Source organism: Pseudorca crassidens, chromosome 6 (genome assembly GCF_039906515.1).
Source record: "Pseudorca crassidens isolate mPseCra1 chromosome 6, mPseCra1.hap1, whole genome shotgun sequence".
In the NCBI taxonomy this organism is placed as follows: Eukaryota; Metazoa; Chordata; class Mammalia; order Artiodactyla; family Delphinidae; genus Pseudorca; species Pseudorca crassidens.
The window spans coordinates 73,032,370-73,052,276 of record NC_090301.1 but is presented as its reverse complement, the minus strand read 5'-3'; the positions used below and the strand labels follow the sequence as shown (position 1 = coordinate 73,052,276).

Sequence of the window (19,907 nt, the reverse complement as noted above, 5' to 3'; positions counted from 1 at the left end):
TATATGTGTTAATATACGATATTTGTTTTTCTCTTTCTGACTTACTTCACTCTGTATGACAGTCTCTAGATCCATCCATGTCTCTACAAATGACCCAATTTTGTTCCTTTTTATGGCTGAGTAACATTCCCTTGTACATATGTACCACATCTTCTTTATCCATTCGTCTGTCAATGGGCATTTAGGTTGCTTCCATGATGTGACTATTGTAAATAGTGCTGCAATGAACATTGGGGTGCATGTGTCTTTTTGAATTATGGCTTTCTCTGGATATATGCCCAGTAGTGGGATTGCTGGGTCATATGATAATTCTAGTTTTTAGTTTTTTAAGGAACCTCCACACTGTTCTCCATAGTGGCTGTATCAATTTACATTCCCACCGACAGGGCAAGAGGGTTCCCTTCTCTCCACACCCTCTCCAGCATTTGCTGTTTGTAGATTTTCTGAGGATGCCCATTCTAACTGGTGTGAGCTGATACCTCATTGTAGTTTTGATTTGCATTTCTCTAATAATTAGTGATGTTGAGCAGATTTTCATGTGCCTCTTGGCCATCTGTATGTCTTCTTTGGAGAAGTGTCTCTTTAGGTCTTCTGCCCATTTGTGGATTGGGTTGTTTGTTTTTTTTAATATTGAGCTGCATGAGCTCTTTATATATTTTGGAGATTAATCCTTTGTCCATTGATTTGTCGGCAAATATTTTCTACCATTCTGAGGATTGTCTTTTCATCTTGTTTATGGCTTCCTTTGCTGTGCAAAAGCTTTTAAGTTTCATTACGTCCCATTTGTTTATTTTTGTTTTTATTTCCATTACTCTAGGAGGTGGATCAAAACATGTACTGCTGTGATTTATGTCAAAGAGTGTTCTTCCTATGTTTTCCTCTAAGAGTTTTATAGTGTCCAGTCCTACATTTAGGTCTTTAATTCATTTTGAGTTTATTTTTGTGTATGGTGTTAGAGAGTGTTCTAATTTCATTCTTTTACATGAAGCTGTCCCATTTTCCCAGCACCACTTATTGAAGAGACTGTCTTTTCTCCATTGTATATCCTTGCCTCCTTTGTCATTGATTAGTTGACCATAGGTGCGTGGGTTTATCTCTGGGCTTTCTATTCTGTTCCATTGATCTATATTTCTGTTTTTGTGCCAGTACCATATTGTCTTGATTACTGAAGCTTTGTAGTATAGTCTGAAATCAGGGAGTCTGATTCCTCCAGCTCCGTTTTTTTCCCTCAAGATTACTTTGGCTATTGGGGTCTTTGTGTCTCCACACAGATTTTAAGATTTTTTGTTCTAGTTCTGTAAAAAATGCCATTGGTAATTTGATAGGGATTGCACTGAATCTGTAGATTGCTTTGGAGGTAGAGTCATTTTCACAATATTGATTCTTCCAATCCAAGAACATGGTATATCTCTCTATCTGTTTGTATCATCTTTCATTTCTTTCATTAGTGTCTTACAGTTTCCTGCATACAGGTCTTTTGTTTCCCTAGGTATTTTATTCTTTTTGTTGCAATGGTGAATGGAATTGTTTCCTTAATTTCTCTGTCTGATCTTTTGTTGTTAGTGTATAGGAATGCAAGAGATTTCTGTGCATTAATTTTTATTTATTTATTTGGCTGCGATGGGGTCTTCGTTGCTTTGCGTGGGGTTTCTCTAGCTGTGGCGAGTGGGGGCTACTCTTTGCTGCGGGGCGTGGGCTTCTCATTGTGGTGGCTTCTCTTGTTGCAAAGCACGGGCTCGAGGCACGTGGGCTTCACTAGTTGTGGCATGCGGGCTCAGTAGTTGTGGCTTGCAGGCTCTAGAGTGCATGCTCAGTATTTGTGGTACACGGGCTTAATTGCTCCGCGGCATGTGGGATCTTCCTGGACCAGGGCTTGAACCCATGTCCCCTGCATTGGCAGGCAGATTCTTAACCACTGCACCACCAGGGAAGTCCCTCTGTGCATTAATTTTGTATCCTGCAACTTTACCAAGTTCATCGATTACCTCTAGTAGTTTTCTGGTGGCATATTGAGGATTATCTATGTACAGTATCATGTCATCTGCAAACAGTGACAGTTTTACTTCTTTTCCAATTTGTATTCCTTTTATTTCTTTTTCTTCTCTGATTGCCATGGCTAGGACTTCCAAACCTATGCTGAATAACAGTGGCAAGAGTGGACATCCTTGTCTTTTTCCTGATCGTAGAGGAAATGCTTTCAGCTTTTCACCATTGAGAATGATGTTTGCTGTGGGTTTGTCGTATATGGCCTTTATTGTGTTGAGGTAGGTTCCCTCTATGCCCTCTTTCTGGAGAGTTTTTATCATAAATGGGTGTTGAATGTTGTCAAAATCTTTTTCTGCATCTACTGAGATGATCATGTGGTTTTTAATTCTCCAATTTGTTAATATGGTGTATCACATTGATTGATTTTTTGTATATTGAAGAATCCTTGCATCCCTGGTATAAATCCCACTTGATCATGCTGCATGATCCTTTTAGTGTGTTGTTGGATTCCGTTTGCTAGCATTTTGTTGAGGATTTTTGCATCTATATCCATCAGTGATATTGGTCTGTAACTTTCTTTTTTTGTAGTATCTTTGTCTGGTTTTGGAATCAGGGTGATGGTGGCCTCGTAGAATGAGTTTGGGAGTGTTCCTTCCTCTGCAATTTTTTGGAAGAGTTTGAGAAAGATGGGTGTTAGCTCTTTTCTAAATGTTTGATAGAATTCACCTGTGAAGTCATCTGGTCCTGGACTTTTGTTTGTTGGAAGATTTTTCATCACAGTTTCAATTTGATTGAATTGTGATTGGTTTGTTCATATTTTCTTGTGATTGGTTTGTTCATATTTTCTGTTTCTTCCTGGTTCAGTCTTGGAAGGTTATACCTTCCTAAGAATTTGTCCATTTCTTCCAGGCTGTCCATTTTATTGGCATAGAGTTGCTTGTAGTAGTCTCTTATGATGCTTTGTATTTCTGCGGTGTCCGTTGTAACTTCTTTTTCATTGCTAACTTTATTGATTTAAGTCTTCCTATTTTTCTTGATGAGTCTAGCTAAAGGTTTATCAATTTTGTTTATCTTCTCAAAGAACCAGCTTTTAGTTTTATTGATCTTTGCTATTGTTTTCTTTGTTTCTATTTCATTTATTTCTGCTTTGACCTTTATGATTTCTTTCCATCTACTAACTTTGGGTTTTGTTTGTTCTTCTTTCTCTAGTTCCTTTAGATGTTAGGTTAGATTATTTATTTGCGATTTTTCTTGTTTCTTGAGGTAGGATTGTATTGCCATAAACTTCTCTCTTAGGACTGCTTTTGCTGCACCCCATAGGTTTTGGTTCGCCGTGTTTGCATTGTCACTTGTCTCTAGGTATTTTTTGATTTCCTCTTTGATTTCTTCAGTGATCTCTTGGTTATTTAGTAACGTATTGTTTAGCTTCCATGTGCTTGTGTTTTTTACGTTTCTTTCCCTGTAATTTATTTCTAATCTCATGGTGTTGTGGTCGGAAAAGATGTTTGATATGATTTCAGTTTTCTTAAACTTCCCGAGGCTTGATTTGTGACCCAAGATGTGATCTATCCTGGAGAATGTTACCTGTGCACTTGAGAAGAAAGTGTAATCTGCTATTTTGGGATGGAATGTCTGATAATTATCAATTAAATCAATCTGGTCTTTTGTGTCTTTTAAAGCCTCTGTTTCCTTATTTTCTTTTTTTTTTTAACATCTTTATTGGAGTATAATTGTCTCACAATGTTGTGTTAGTTTCTGCTGTATAACAAAGTGAATCAGCTATACGTACACATATATCCCCATATCCTCTCCCTCTTGCGTCTCCCTCCCACCCTCCCTATCCCACCCCTCTAGGGGGTCACAAAGCACTGAGCTGATCTCCTGTGCTATGTGGCTGCTTCCCACTAGCTATCTATTTTACATTTGGTAGTGTATATATGTCAATGCCCCTCTCTCACTTCGTCCCAGCTTACCCTTCCCCCTCCCCGTGTCCTCAAGTCCATGCTTATTAATTTTCTGTCTGCATGATATGTCCATTGGTGTAAGTGAGGTGTTAAAGTGCCCCACTATTATTGTGTTACTGTTGATTTCCTCTTTTACAGCTGTTAGCATTTGCCTTATGTATTGAGGTGCTCCTATGTTGGGTGCATATATATTTATAAATGTTATATCTTCTTCTTGGATTGATCCCTTGATCATTATGTAGTGTCCTTCCTTGTCTCTTGCAACATTCTTTATTTTAAAGTCTACTTTATCTGATATGAGTATTGCTACTCCAGCTTTTTTTTTTTTTTTTTTTTTGCGGTACGCAGGCCTCTCACTGTTGTGGTCTCTCCTGTTGCAGAGCACAGGCTCCGGACGCACAGGCCCAGCAGCCATGGCTCACGGGCCTAGCCGCTCCGCAGCACGTGGGATCCTCCCAGACCGGGGCATGAACTCGCATCCCCTGCATTGTCAGGCGGACTCTCAACCACTGCCCCACCAGGGAAGCCCCAGCTTTCTTTTGATTTCCATTTGCATGGAATATCTTTTTCCATCCCCTCACTTTCAGTCTGTATGTATCCTTAGGTCTGAAGTGGTTGTCTCTAGACAGCATATATATGGGTCTTGTTTTTGTATCCATTCAGCGAGCCTGTGTCTTTTGGTTGGAGCATTTAATCCAGTGACATTTAAGTTAATTATCGATATGTATGTTCCTATTACCATTTTATTAATTGTTTTGGGTTTATTTTTGTAGGTCCTTTTCTTCTCTTGTGTTTCCTACTTAGAGAAGTTCCTTTAGCATTTGTTGTAGAGCTGGTTCAGTGGTGCTGAATTCTCTTAGCTTTTGCTTGTCTGTAAAGCTTTTGATTTCTCCGTCAAATCTGAATGAGATCCTTGCTGGGTAGAGTAATCTTGGTTGTAGGTTCTCTCCTTTCATCACTTTAAATATATCGTGCCACTCCCTTCTGGCTTGTAGAATTTCTGCTGAGAAGTCAGCTGTTAATCTTATGGGAGTTCCTTTATATGTTATTTGTCATTTTTCCCTTGTTGCTTTTAATAATTTTTCTTTGTCTTTAATTTTTGTCAATTTGATTACTATTGCCTCCGTGTGTTTATCCTTGGGTTTATCCTATATGGGACTCTCTGCTCTTCCTGGACTTGGGTGGCTATTTCCTTTCCCATGTGAGGGAAATTTTCTACTATAATCTCTTCAAATATTTTCTCAGGTCATTTCTGTCTGTCTTCTCCTTCTGAGACCCCTATAATGTGAATGTTATTGTGTTTAATGTTGTCCCAGAGGTCTCTTAGGCTGTTTTCATTTTTTTTCATTCTTTTTTCTTTATTCTGTTCTGCAGCAGTGAATTCCACCACTCTGTCTTCCAGGTCACTTCTCAGTTATTCTGCTATTGATTCCTTCTAGTGTATTTTTCATTTAAGTTATTGTGTTGTTCATCTGTTTGTTTGTTCTTTAATTCTTCTAGGTCTTTGTTAAACATTTCTTGCATCTTCTCGATCTTTGCCTCCATTCTTTTTCCAAGGTCCTGGATCATCTTCACTATCATTATTCTGAATTCTTTTTCTGGAAGGTTGCCTATCTCCACTTCATTTAGTTGTTTTTCTGGGGTTTTACCATTTTCCTTCATCTGATACATAGTCCTCTGCCTTTTCATTTTTTCTATCATTCTGTGAATGTGGTTTTCGTTCCACAGGCTGCAGGATTGTATTTCTTCTTCCTTCTGCTGTCTGTCCTCTGGTGGATGAGGCTATCTAAGAGGCCTGTGCAAGCTTCCTGATGGGAGGCACTGGTGGTGGGCAGAGCTGGGTGTTGCTCTGGTGGGCAGTGTTCAGTACAACTTTAATCTGCTTGTCTGCTGATGGGTGGGGCTGAGTTCCCTCCCTGTTGGTTGTTTGGCCTGAAGCAGCCCAGCACTGGAGGCTATAGGCTGTTTGGTGGGGCTAATGGTGGACTCCGGGAGGGCTCATGCCAAGAAGTACTTCCCAGAACTTCTGCTTCCAGTGTCCTTGTCCCCACAGTGAGCCAGAGCCACCCCCCACCTCTGCAGGAGACCCTCTACACTAGCAGGTAAGTCTGGTTCAGTCTCCTATGGGGTCACTGTTCCTTCCCTCTGGGTCTTGATGTGCACACTACTTTGTGTGTACCCTCTAAGAGTGGAGTCTCTGTTTCCCCCAGTCCTGTCAAAGTCCTACAGTCAAATCCCACTAGCCTTCAAAGTCTGATTCTCTGGGAATTCCTCCTCCCACTGCTGGACCCCCAGGTTGGGAAGCCTGATGTGGGGCTCAGAACCTTCACTCCAGTGAGTGGACTTCTGTGGTATAATTGTTCTCTAGTTTGTGAGTCACCCACCTAGTGGTTATGGGATTTGATTTTATTGTGATTGCACCCCTACTGCCATCTCACTGAGGCTTCTCCTTTGTCTCTGGGTGTGGGGTATCTCTTTTGGTGAGTTCCAGTGTCATCCTGTCAATGATTGTTCAGCAGTTAGTTGTGATTCCAGTGCTCCTGCAAGAGGGAGTGAGTGCATGTCCTTCTACTCTGTCATCTTGAACCAATCTAGAACAATGATTTTTAAAAACACGTCTAAAAAAACCCCTACCAGCTAAACAACGATGCCATCAACCTATTTTCTTTTCTTTCAGTTCTTTTTAACAAATAGATTTTTAAATAGTTGGAATTACATAACTTTACAGTCTGTGTTTTTCACTTAACTTTATGTCATTAACATTTCCCCATATTATAGTGTTCTCTTTGAAACACATGGTTTATGGATGCCAAGCGCCTGTGCCATACATTACATAGTCTACTATTGACTTTAATGTTGAAGTATTTTCTATCATAAACACACTCAAATGGATATTTTTGTACCTATAATTTTTTTTACATTTAAGTCTATTAAGATTTACAGAAATGGTCAAAGGGAATGAACTTAAAAAATTTTTTTTTGTTTTCTAAAAGGCCTACACCTAATCACAGTCCCACCGCTAGAGAATTGTGCAGTTTTCATCTGACTTTTATTCACTCCTTTAGCAATTACAAGAACAAAAATAAAAGCTCTCAGACCCACTACCTCAAATCTTCACATTCCCTCTTTTAGGTGGGTGTAGCAGATATTCATTTCCTCCATAAAACAAGGAAATTGAATTCAGAGTGGTCAAAGGTGGTTAACAAATTACACCATATAGTGGCAGAGCTAGGACTTGGACCAAATTCTTCTAAGTCCAATTTCCAGGGTTCTTGCCCACTGCACTAGCTGGGCTTTTTGAGTCATCATAACTGAGAATAGTCTATTAATTGACAGGGGGCATTGAAGAAAGGGGAGGAAGAGGAGGAGGCGGTTAGCTAGACAAAGAAGGAGGAGGAGGAGAAGGAAGGAAGGGTGGCAGGGTGGGGAGGAGAAGAAATAAATCTATGATATTCATTAACAGTAGGGGCTACATTGCTCCCTCCCCCTCCCATCTTTCCTAGGGCACAGGTGTGATGGTGTGGGCTCATCTGACGTGACCCGCCCATTTCCCTACTCCTCTGCAGTCAGCGGCTCTTTGCTCTTTCATGGCCTTCCCTCAATCTTTTGCTTCATCTTTTCATCTCTTCCTACTGCTGTTTCTGATGTTTATGCTCCAAGAGTAAATTGATCAAGGCTGTCTTTGATACTCATTAATTGGACTTTACCTGAATTCAAATATTAGGTTTGAGGTTCATGCTTCACAATGACTTTTCCAGGACCCTTACATAAGGATAATTCTGATTAATTAAATGATCTATCATAATTAATAAACTAACATGAACATCTAATTAATAACTAAATAGACTGATGTTTTTGAGATAGAAAGTGATCTATAATTTACATATCTAGGTATCTCTCCTCTACCTGCCTAGATTTTTATCAGCACTTATTCTCATACTTCATCATAACCACTATCCAACCTTATAAGCTCATAATCCACCTGGCTGTGGACAATTTCAATAGATTCTCTTTTGGATAAAAAGACATGCTCTGGTTTAGAACTCATTTTTTTCTACTAGAGAACAACTCTATTGATTGGGCCATTTTGATGGATAGGAGGCAAAAGTGTGTGTGTGTGTGGGGGGGTGTAGATTGGGGAGCAGGTAACGTAGTTCCAAATGATCAGAATTGGCTGTTTAACCTATTCTTTAGAGGCAACAGGTAAAGCCTGACTTATATTTATAGATGCTCTTCTCAGAAACTTGCCTCCTTCCAGTTACGTTCTTATCTTTGAATAAGAACATGCTAGGTTCAATTTCTCAACTCCCTTAAATCCCAGGGTAGCAATTCTAGCTAATAAGAGAGGACATAATCCATCAGTACCTGAAAACTCAGCCTTGTCTTCACAGAGATGATAATCATTATTAACAGCACTATCTTCAAAGAAAAGGAAAACTCTGGGTGTGTAAAATTTTAAATCTTAAAGATTCTGACAACCATTCCTATTTTATTCATTTTCTTACTTACTGTACTTAAAAGGTTTTGTTAGTTGCTACTTCAAAATATCAGTGGCTTAACACAATGTAAGTTTGTTTCTCACTCACACTGAGTACCAAGTGGGTGCTCCTGGTCAATCAGTGGCTTTCTTCCAACTGGTGATTAGGGACCCAGGCTCCTTCTATCTTGTTGCTCTGTCATCTTCAAGGAGTGCCTTGCAAAGTTTCACTGGGTGTCAGCGCCCATTCAGCAGACAAACAGAAGACAATCTATAGGATCACCAATGGGAGATTTCTATGTGTTAGAACTGGAAGCGACACCATTTCTGTTCACATTCTAGTAGCTGGAACTCAGGCATATGGCCTCATCTACCTGAAGAGGAGGCTGGGAAGTTGAGTTTAGTAGTGTGCCCAGAAAGAAGGGGGAAGAGTTTGGTAAACAGCTAATGTCTTTTGTCATATAGACTTGAATCAATCAATCAGTTGAAAAATATAGTGGAGTATCTTTAGAAGTTATCTACTCAAATTCAACCTCCAAATATATCTTTTATAAGATCACTAACTGGTACCCTCCAATCTCTCCCTAGAAATCTCAAGTAACATGGAAAAGCATTATCTTACAATACTATGTAATATGTATTTTAAGTCTCTATACTCCTTTATTAACAGACAAAATACATATACTGCAGTAGGACCAGATAAATACAACATGGCAAAGCTAAGTCTTTCAAGACACTAGGCATATTTGAAAGTGAGTTCATTCTGGCAGTCTTTAGGCAAAGTCCTTAACATAGTTTTGTAATGCTTCAGACTCCTTCCCAAGACATTTCTATCTTCTTTGATAAAACCAGGACAAATGATAATTTTTTGGGGGGGACATAAATCACAGAACGTGTCACTTAAAGTCATTGTTGGTTGGTGGTCTTCAGCCATATTTTACTCCTCATCAAAGCAGCCAGACTGAAAATTGTGTCAATAGGTGATATTTAGTAAGTCTGATTTAGAAGTAAGTCTTCAAGAACAAAAACGCTTTTGTCTACACTTATCATCTTTATGTCTCCAGAAACATTCAGAAATTCCTGTTGATTACAGCAATATCTAAGTTCAAAGAAGAATTCAAACCACAAGCTATTCCAACATCTGTTTTGGTTTTATGGTCAATCTGAATAGTTGTAATTTACATTTACTGGCACCACACACTGAGGTTATTTTCAAACTACTGTATTTTGTAAAAAGGAAACAACAACAACAAAAATGACCTCCTTGTACTTGGATCTTGAGCCAAGTCTTAACTGTCCATACGAACAGAGGAGAATATTTCACAAATAATCAATGCTAATTTAAAAACTTACCTTAGACCATGGTCTTATCCTCTTTGCTACTCAGCCTTGATGGCTAACTTTCATTGCAGTTCATTACCAACTTTAGGCCCCAACAGAGAAACTCATAAGAAGACACAGAAAAGATAATAATGAGGGTAGAAGAGAGGCAGAGGGCCTGGATAAAAGGATAATTACATCCCACCATCGAGAATGAGGGTGGCATAGGAATTATTGCTAAATGGAAACAAAATGCATCATGTAATGAGACCACCCAATACTCACAGTAAATTGTGAATCGGGCACCTAATTCTACAACCTCAGTTAGTTATTTCCTTGGGCAGATACTCTTTATCCTTGTGAGGGGCCTCACTGGCAATCCTTCTGAAGCTCTGCCTAATGCTGCCCACATCAGTCAGGCACTACCAGCTGCCTTTTCCTTACTGGATTTGAACTAGTTTCATTTGCACTAAATTCCAAAAATACAGAAACAAATAAGCAAGCTCAAAAGCAGGGCCAGGAAATTGCTCTATGATATGAAAAACGGAAGTTGCCATTTGTTGACCACTCAGAAAGTGCCTGGCTTTGTCCCCTATCATGTTCAATCTCATCTTATCCTCACAAAAACCCTCTGAAGGATACTACGGTTTTGTTTGTTTGTTTGTTTGTTTCTATTTTGGAGGTGATAATCTGAAGCATGTAGAGATTACACGTATAACACTGAACAAACTACTTAATCAGATACAGGGTTGGGGTGCAAAGCCAGGCTTCTCTAACCTCAAAGGTTAGTCCTTAAACCATTGTGTTGCCTTATCTCTCTGACTTGGAGCCTCTTCAGACTCTGTGCACCTCACTGCTCAGCTCAGATTCCAGAATGACTTTGCACCTGGCACCTTTCTGTGGGCTGTGCTTCCTCGGGTCTCTGACATCTGCTGCCACTCCTCCTCCCCACTGCTGAGCCCTGGTCCCCACCAGTCTGGCTGCTCATCCACGCTGCTCTTAGGCCATGTCCATCCTCTCTCTGATATCCACCTCTCCCATCCCTGGGACTGATGTACCCCTAAGAGGCTATTGCACAAGCAACCACCAGACAATTTTATTACCATATTTTATTAGATTTGACACCCTTGACTACAATCCATATTGTAATTTCAGAGATGTTAAAATGTGAATAAGACAAAAATAAAACCAAATTGTTGGAAATGAAGAAATACCGTAGTGAGATTTCTAGTCTACAATGATAAGGCTTGTTCCATGAAAATGTCTTCTGAATGAGAAGTTGGAAAGTCTTGATGTGTTTTCTTTAAAGCTTTAAATTAACATAGTATATTTTATAATAAAAACGTATGATTGGGAATGTGGAATCAGAAAACACATCTAAACTTATAGTTCTCATGTTATGTATTTCCATGTCCTCAGAATTGACACATTAAGCCTATAGCCCGCTAATGCCCAACAATAAGCTGCCTATGTCCACTTAAGATGCTTCTTGATGTTCACCATGACAAAAACACCAGGAAACACCCACCTGAACAAAATCAACACTTATTTTGATTTTGTGATTATCTTTTTCATTACTAATTATGTACATAAACTATGTTTCTGGTTGCCTTATTTACCGGGTAATGATGCCAATTAGTTAACTCATGAACATAACCCATAACATCTACATATACCCTTAAGAATATAATTGAAAAATAAAAACATTAAAGTTGAAAGCTGACCCTTGCTTTTTATCCCAGTTACTAAGGCAGGTTATTGTTTATTTTTATTAACAGTTTGTCTGCGTTGGTGGAAGCCCTAACAGAATGAAAGCATTTGCACTGTTTATGCACAAGGAACTCAGATTGCAAGACAGTGAAGAAGACGTTAAGGACATCTGTGCCGGGACTGACAGATATTGTATGTACAAAATTGGTCCCGTGCTCTCTATCAGTGTAAGTACTCAATGGCTGCACGTCACATAGTCATCACAAGCTAGCAAAAGAAAGTGGGAACTTCCAAATACAGGAGTTCTTTTTCCCCTCCTGCTTTGCATTTTCACACAATAAATTAAGTGTCCAGGTGTGACATTCATAGTTGGAAAAAGTCCTAGGGGCAGAAAATAACATTCAGTGCTACTTTGGTTTGCTTTATTAGTTACCACTTAGCTATGCAAGTTAGGAGAAAAAACCCTCAAAGCACATTTCCTCTCTTTAGCTTGTAACTGATTAATAAGCCACCAGCAATTTTTTCTCCTCTACCCTTTATCCAGCTTTGGGAATGTTGGGCTTTTAGTACACAGGGGCCAATTTTCAGGATTACCCAAGTTGTGCCATTTAACACTGTAATAAGCTCACTGAAAAGCTGCTAATACATTTCCATGGAGCTCTTGCAAACTGCTCTCCTGTATTTAGAATATGTTAACAGCTCTGGACACACAGTGTCCTGAGACAATATGAAAGTGGAATGACTTGCAATTTTAGGGAACACAGAGACCGTTTCCCTCTTGGACTCAGGATAGCATACACTTAGCGGAACGTACATGCGTGTGCACCCAGCTTGCCTTCCAAGTGGGTCTCTCTGCCACAGGGCTGTATTCTGAAACAATAGCTCTGAGTCTGTACATATCTGTACACTGCAGCCCTCATAAGGGGCACAGCTAAGCATGCCAGGTGACAAGGGAAGAATCCACTGCAGAGATGTGATAATTCTAAGGAGCTGGATTATATGTGACTCCCGCACCGGGGAATAACTATCAATTGCTCTATAGTACGTGGAGATGGAAGGATGGATGATCATGGCTGGAAGCCTAGACCGAAGAAGGGAAAATTATGCAACACCGGTGGGACAGCCAAGTTGGTCTCCCCTCTGGGACAAAATACATGAAACCTGCTTTGGGCTCACATGGGAGAATCCATTCGTTCATTTGTTCATTCAACAATTACAGAAAGCTACATTAGAAAGAAACTGAGTATCCCCAGATCTTGGCACATTTTGTCTTGCTAACTTTTGCTTGACTTTTAGACTACAACTCTTTGTCCTTTTCTTTGCACAATAAATGGGTAAGGACAGAAAAGTAAAATTTATAAAAATGTGAAACTATCATAAACAAGTAGTAAAACTTCAGAGTAAGATATAAAAATGGCAGTAGACTGATCCTGCTGTCCATCAGGGAAAAAGAACTGAAATATGCATCATGTCCAGAGGGGTCAGACAATTAGAAATGAGTCTCACTAGGCAGAAAGAGGATTTCCAGTTGAGACCACTTCTTTGAAAATTCTTCCTCTCCAGCAGCTGCTGAGGAGTGTGTGTGTGTGTGTGTGAGAGAGAGAGAGAGAGAGAGCGAGCGAGACAGAGAAAGAGAGAAAGAGAGAGAGTCTAGCAGAAACATACAAGCCCATTTGTCATTTTATCACCGTGACACATATTAAGTGATAATCATAAACCTATTAAATATCTGATTTAGGAGGAACCTAATAGATTAAATAATGGTTCATTTTCTTAATATACAATTGAGGAAATGAGATTTAGAGAGTTTATTCATTAGTGGTAGAGTCCAGTCTTGTTAATCTTGGATATACATTTTTTTTGATTAAGTAATGTTTTTAATTTTGATCAACTTAAAAAATACAGAAAAATGCGAATAAGGAACTGTAGCCATATTCAGAATTACTGATATACATGTTTCCATCTTTTGTGGATGTATCTACCCATCTATCTGATTTCTTTCTTTCTTTCTTTCTCTTCCTTTCTTTCTTCCTTCCTTTTTCTTTCTTTCTTTTCCTTCTTTCTCTTTTTTCCTTCTTTCTTTATCCTTCCATCTATCATCTATACTTGTATGCATGTATGTGTGTATGTATGTATGTAACTCTCTAAAGTTTCCTTCAAATTTTCTCTATTCTTCAAATAGTCTGCTATAACAGCTGTTTTGTGTGTATTTCATGTATCAATTCAGATCATTTTTTTCTAATGTTTTGGTATTATTTTGTCAATGGGTGACAGAATATAAGTTATTTGTTTCTCTTTGTTGATATTGTACTTGCTTTTATTTAACTGATTAATTGCTGTCTTTATTAGGGGGGGTTTATCATTTTTACTTATTTTTTTTCCTTTAGCATTGTTCATTTTTTTTTGAATTTTATTTTATTTTTTTAAACAGCAGGTTCTTATTAGTTATCTATTTTATGCATATTAGTGTATATACGTCAATCCCAATCTCCCAATTCATCCCACCACCAACTCCACCCCCGGCCGCTTTCCCCCCTTGGTGTCCATACGTTTGTTCTCTACATCTGTGTCTCTATTTCTGCCTTGCAAACCGGTTCATCTGTACCATTTTTCTAGATTCCACATATATGTGTTAATATACAATAGTTGTTTTTCTCTTTCTGACATAGTTCACTCTGTATGACAGTCTCTAGATCCATCCACGTCTCTACAAATGACCCAATTTCATTCCTTTTAATGGCTGAGTAATATCCCCTTGTATATACGTACCACATCTTTATCCATTCATCTGTCAATGGGCATTTAGGTTGCTTCTATGACCTGGCTATAGTAAATAGTGCTGCAATGAACATATTGGTACATGACTCTTTTTGAATTATGGTTTTCTCTGGGTATATGCCCAGTAGTGGGATTGCTGGATCATATGGTAATTCTATTTTTAGTTTTTTAAGGAACCTCCATCCTATTCTCCATAGTGGCTGCATCAATTTACATTCCCACTAACAGTGCAAGAGGGTTCCCTTTTCTCCACACCCTCTCCAGAATTTGTTGTTTGTAGATTTTCTCATGATGGCCATTCTGACCGGTATGAGGTGATACCTCATTGTAGTTTTGATTTGCATTTCACTAATAATTAGTGATGTTGAGAAGATTTTCATGTGCCTCTTGGCCCTCTATATGTCTTCTTTGGAGAAATGTCTCTTTAGATCTTCTGCCCATTTTTGGATTGGGTTTGTTTTTTTAATATTGAGCTGCATGAGCTGTTTATATATTTTGGAGATTAATCCTTTGTCCATTGATTCATTTGCAAATATTTTCCCCTATTCTGAGGGTGGTCTTTTCGTCTTGTTTATAGTTTCCTTTGCTTTGCAAAAGCTTTTAAGTTTCATTAGGGCCCATTTGTTTATTTTTATTTCCATTACTCTAGGAGGTGGGTCAAAAAAGATCTTGCTGTGGTTTATGTCAAAGAGTGTTCTTCCTATGTTTTCCACTAAGAGTTTTATGGTGTCTGGTCTTATATTTAGGTCTTTAATCCATTTGGAGTTCATTTTTGTGTATGGTGTTAGGGAGTGTTCTAATTTCATTCTTTTACATGTAGCTGTCCAGTTTTTCCAGCACCACTTATTGAAGAGACTGTCTTTTCTCCATTGTATATCCTTGCCTCCTTTGTCACTGATTAGTTGACCATATGTGTGTGGGTTTATCTCTGGGCTTTCTATCCTGTTCCATTGATCTATATTTCTGTTTTTGTGCCAGTACCATACCGTCTTGATTACTGAAGCTTTGTAGTATAGTCTGAAGTCAGGGAGTCTGATTCCTCCAGCACCACTTTTTCCCTCAAGATTGCTTTGGCTATTCGGGGTCTTTTGTGTCCCCATATAAATTTTAAGATTTTTTGTTCTAGTTCTGTAAAAAGTGCCATTGGTAGTTTGATAGGGATTGCATTGAATCTGTAGATTGCTTTGGGTAGTAGAGTCATTTTCACAATATTGATTCTTCCAACCCAGGAACATGGTATATCTCTCCATCTGTTTGTGTCATCTTTGATTTCTTTCATCAGTGTCTTACAGTTTTCTGAGTACAGGTCTTTTACCTACTTAGGTAGGTTTATTTCTAGGTATTTTATTCTTTTTGTTGCAATGGTGAATGGGATTGTTTCCTTAATTTCTCTGTCTGATCTTTTGTTGTTAATGCATAGGAATGCAAGAAATTTCTTGCATTAATTTTGTATCCTGCAACTTTACAAAATTCATCGATTAGCTCTAGTAGTTTTCTGGTGGCATATTGAGGATTATCTATGTACAGTATCATGTCATCTGCAAACAGTGACAGTTTTACTTCTTCTTTTCCAGTCTGTATTCCTGTTATTTGTTTCTTCTCTGATTGCCATGGCTAGAACTTCCAAAATTATGTTGAATAATAGTGGCAAGAGTGGACATCCTTGTCTTGTTCCTGATCTTAGAGGAAATGGTTTCCATTTTTCACCATTGAGAATGATGTTTGCTGTGGGTTTGTCATATATGACCTTTATTATGTTGAGGTAGGTTCCCTCTATGCCCACTCTCTGGAGAGTTTTTATCATAAATGGGTGTTGAATGTTGTCAAAAGCTTTTTCTGCATCTACTGAGATGATCATATGGTTTTTATTCTTCAATTTGTTAATATGGTGTATCACATTGATTGATTTTTTGTATATTGAAGAATCCTTGCATCCCTAGGATAAATTCCACTTGATCATGATGTATGATCCTTTTAATGTGTTGTTGGATTCTGTTTGCTAGTATTTTGTTGAGGATTTTTGCATCTATATTCATCAGTGATATTGTTCTGTAACCTTCTTTTTTTGTAGTATCTTTGTCTGGTTTTGGAATGAGGGTGATGGTGGCTTTGTAGAGTGAGTTTGGGAGTGTTCCTTCTTCTGCAATTTCTTGGAAGAGTTTGAGAAAGATGGGTGTTAGCTCTTTTCTAAATGTTTGATAGAATTCACCTGTGAAGTCATCTGGTCCTGGACTTTTGTTTGTTGGAAGATTTTTCATCACAGTTTCAATTTGATTACTTGTGATTGGTTTGTTCATATTTTCTGTTTCTTCCTGGTTCAGTCTTTGAATGTTACACCTTTCTAAGTATTTGTCCATTTCTGTCCATGCCATTTTATTGGCCTAGAGTTGCTTGTAGTAGTCTCTTATGATGCTTTGTATTTCTGCGGTGTCCGTCCTAACTTCTCCTTTTTCATTGCTAACTTTATTGATTTAAGTCATCTCCCTATTTTTCTTGATGAGTCTAGCTAAAGGTTTATCAATTTTGTTTATCTTCTCAAAGACTTAGCTTTTAGTTTTATTGATCTTTGCTATTGTTTTCTTTGTTTCTATTTCATTTATTTCTGCTCTGACCTTTATGATTTCTTTCCCTCTGCTAACTTTGGGTTTTATTTTTTTCTTTCTCTAGTTCTTTCAGGTGTAAGGTTAGATTATTTATTTGTGATTTTTCTTGGCTCTTGAGGTCGGATTGTATTGCTATAAACTTTCCTCTTAGGGCTGCTTTTACTGCACCCCATAGGTTTTGGGCTGTCGTGTTTTCATTGTCACTTGTCTCTAGGTATCTTTTGATTTCCTCTTTGATTTCTTCAGTGATCTCTTGGTTATTTAGTAACGTATTGTTTAGCTTCCATGTGTTTGTGTTTTTTGCATTTCTTTCCCTGTAATTTATTTCTAATCTCATAGTGTTGTGGTCGGAAAAGATGCTTGATATTATTTCAGTTTTCTTAAATTTCCCGAGGCTTGATTTGTGACCCAAGATGTGATCTATCCTGGAGAATGTTACCAGTGCACTTGAGAAGATAGTGTAATCTGCTGTTTTCAGATGAAATGTCCTAGAAATATCAATTAAATCTATCTGGTCTATTGTGTCATTTAAATCTGTGTTGCCTTATTAATTTTCTGTCTTGATGATATGTCGATTGGTATAAGTGAGGTGTTAAAGTCCCGCAGTACTATTGTGTTACTGAATCTTGGACATACAACTAATACCGGTTTGATTGATAGCCTCTAGGAGACTTACAATGCATTTGGAAGTCAGAACATGTTCCATGGCAACCAAAAATGGGAAACCCAGAGGTTCAAAGTTTCCATAGTTTAATATTCTTGATAGTGAGAAGAAGGGAACTCAGGTGAAAATATTGTGGTCATGGCTGTAATAGTTTTCTAGATTTGTTAATGAAGAATTAGTGTCAGCCATCACCTAACTGCCAAGATGCCCCTGGTGCTTTTCTGCACACAAAGTCTTTGTGCCCAAGAGTAGAATACTGAAGACCACATTTGACTCTCTCGTGTTATATTAAGAATGAAATAGACACCCATTCTAAACTTAGCTCTAGCTACTACAGATTCCAGCATGGAGGACCTTTCTGGAGCGTTATTAGAACATATTGTAACCACCAGGAGTGGCCAAATCCTCTAACCTGTGTTGACCCTTATTCTGTGACATTGATTCTACTCTTCCAAATGCTGAGGAAGACTAGAGTTGCAGTCATGATCTATATACTGAATGTGTATCCATTATATACTCCAAATTGTTAGGTGTAGATGTAACCCACATCTCTACCCTTGTGCCTTTCAGAGCTCAACAGAATTATCAACAAATGAACAAGGACACATGAGAGTAATGAGATGGATTTACTCTTTCATTTAGTATAGTGGAAAAGGACTAAATACATGGTAGCCAAATCTATATTTCCTCAAAATCAAGTCAATCTTGCAAAGAGCTCTTTTTCAAAACTCACTGTGAAGAGCCCAGTGGGGAACTGAGAAATGGCACTGCCCTGACACACCAGTACACCACGCCACCCCCACCTTCTGCTCTTGACAATGAGGGCTGAACTCAGTTTAACTGACAGGGAGATGTCTCTCTTTCATCGCCACAGATGGACCCATCTATCAGCATGTCATGTGGGCGTCGGTTAGAGCTGACTTACGTTTTCCTCAGCTATGGCAAAGTCATAATGATTATGTAAATTTACCTGAGGGCTGTTAACTTGTAATGAAGGAAGTAAATATGTCCTGTGTGTGTTATCATTCTGCAAGATGTATAATGACTTTCCCTTTTCTCTCCACAGCATGGCATGGGCATCCCCTCCATTTCTATTATGCTTCATGAACTCATTAAATTACTGTACCATGCCCGGTGCTGTGACGTTACCATTATCAGAATTGGTACATCAGGGGGAATAGGTGAGATGGATTGATTTATATACTATTAAATCCAAGTGGTTGTTCCATACAGGGTAAGCTATTGGTGTGGTAACACACCAACGTACTCAGAGCCCAGAAGAAACCCGGATGGGCTAAAAAGTGTCAGGGGGCTGGGCTTGAGGCAATTGAGAAATTTAAATTTAAAGAAAATTTTAAAAATTTAAGGAAATGCATGTGTATATAATCTTTCTCTTTTTCCCTGCATGGAAACCTGGAGTGAGACATCCCACAGCCCACTGCCCAGATGGACTTAGGTGTTCTTAAGGAGAGGAGTGGAAACTTGCTAGGAAATATGTTTTGAGGCTAAGAGTAAGTTTTGAGGGTTCGAATAGATTTTGAAGCTTAGGAATTTTATAAGTGCTCTCAAGTAAAAGAAATAAATCACTAAGATTTGCCTTGTTTATCAGCTAAGTAAGCAGACATCAATAGCTCTTAGGAAAACATTGCTTTTAGCTCATGTCAGTGACTACCCTTTTCTTGGCTGGGTCTTTTCCTCACCAACACAGCAGAAGAGATCAGGCCAGGCTTTTAGGGAAGAGTTGGGTGATGCTTCCTAAGGTTTTCTCAGAGCCTCCTCTCCTCCCTTCTTCCTTGGCTGGTCAGGCAGCTAGTCAGGAGCCTTGTTTATACATCTACCCTGGGCTGAGGTAAAGTTCTGTGGAGACCTTCTTCTTTTTCAACCTCTTCTTCAGGAGCAGATCTTGTGAGGGGATGATTCTACTATGTCACCAAATGCAAATACAGACAGGGCATTGTAACTGGAAATGTTTGGTTGACAGAGTGACAGGACTGAATGGGAATTATAAAAAAAAAAAAAAAGGCTGAGATTTTGGTCTTAGAATTACACAGGTGGCTAAGTCATGCTTCACTAGAAACAAACACGTTCAAAAATATCATGCCCTTTCCACAGCTGTGGTACAGGAATAAAGTCCAGCCAAGGCCCTCACAGATGGATTAAAGAAGGACATCTATGGATGTCCATCCAGAAAGAGAAGGAGAATGTTAGCAATCATTATTAGATCAGGCATCCTTCTGGACTGTTGTTTATCCAATATTATCCCAAATAAGCAATAGTAGGGAATGATGCATTTGGGGATGAAATGGATAACACTGTTATTAAGATTGCTCATAATTCTTGAGTTGTGGGATACAAGGATCTGTCTGCATAGCCCATGCCCATGCAATGTACCACCCTGACTGCTG

The 19,907-nt window shown here is 38.7% G+C and overlaps 2 protein-coding genes across 7 annotated transcripts in view; one reads left to right on the top strand and one right to left on the bottom strand.

The window, feature by feature from the left end:
- The window catches only part of UPP2 (uridine phosphorylase 2), a 44,215-nt gene that overhangs the window by 6,154 nt on the left and 18,154 nt on the right, over nucleotides 1-19,907 (top strand). For all 5 annotated transcript variants that reach the window (XR_010944435.1, XR_010944434.1, XM_067741867.1 and 2 more), the window contains exons 3-4: nucleotides 11,526-11,684; nucleotides 18,569-18,683. Coding sequence is in view for 3 of the 5 variants with exons in the window: in XM_067741867.1 (XP_067597968.1) it covers nucleotides 11,526-11,684; nucleotides 18,569-18,683 (274 nt within the window). In the remaining 2 variants the exon portion in view is untranslated. The remainder of the gene's footprint in view (nucleotides 1-11,525; nucleotides 11,685-18,568; nucleotides 18,684-19,907) is intronic.
- Nucleotides 4,250-19,907, bottom strand: part of CCDC148 (coiled-coil domain containing 148) — a 337,625-nt gene continuing 321,967 nt past the window's right edge. For both annotated transcript variants that reach the window (XM_067741854.1, XM_067741858.1), the window contains one exon: nucleotides 4,250-8,698. In XM_067741854.1, the coding sequence (XP_067597955.1) occupies nucleotides 8,665-8,698 (34 nt within the window). In that variant the 3' untranslated portion in view covers nucleotides 4,250-8,664. The remainder of the gene's footprint in view (nucleotides 8,699-19,907) is intronic.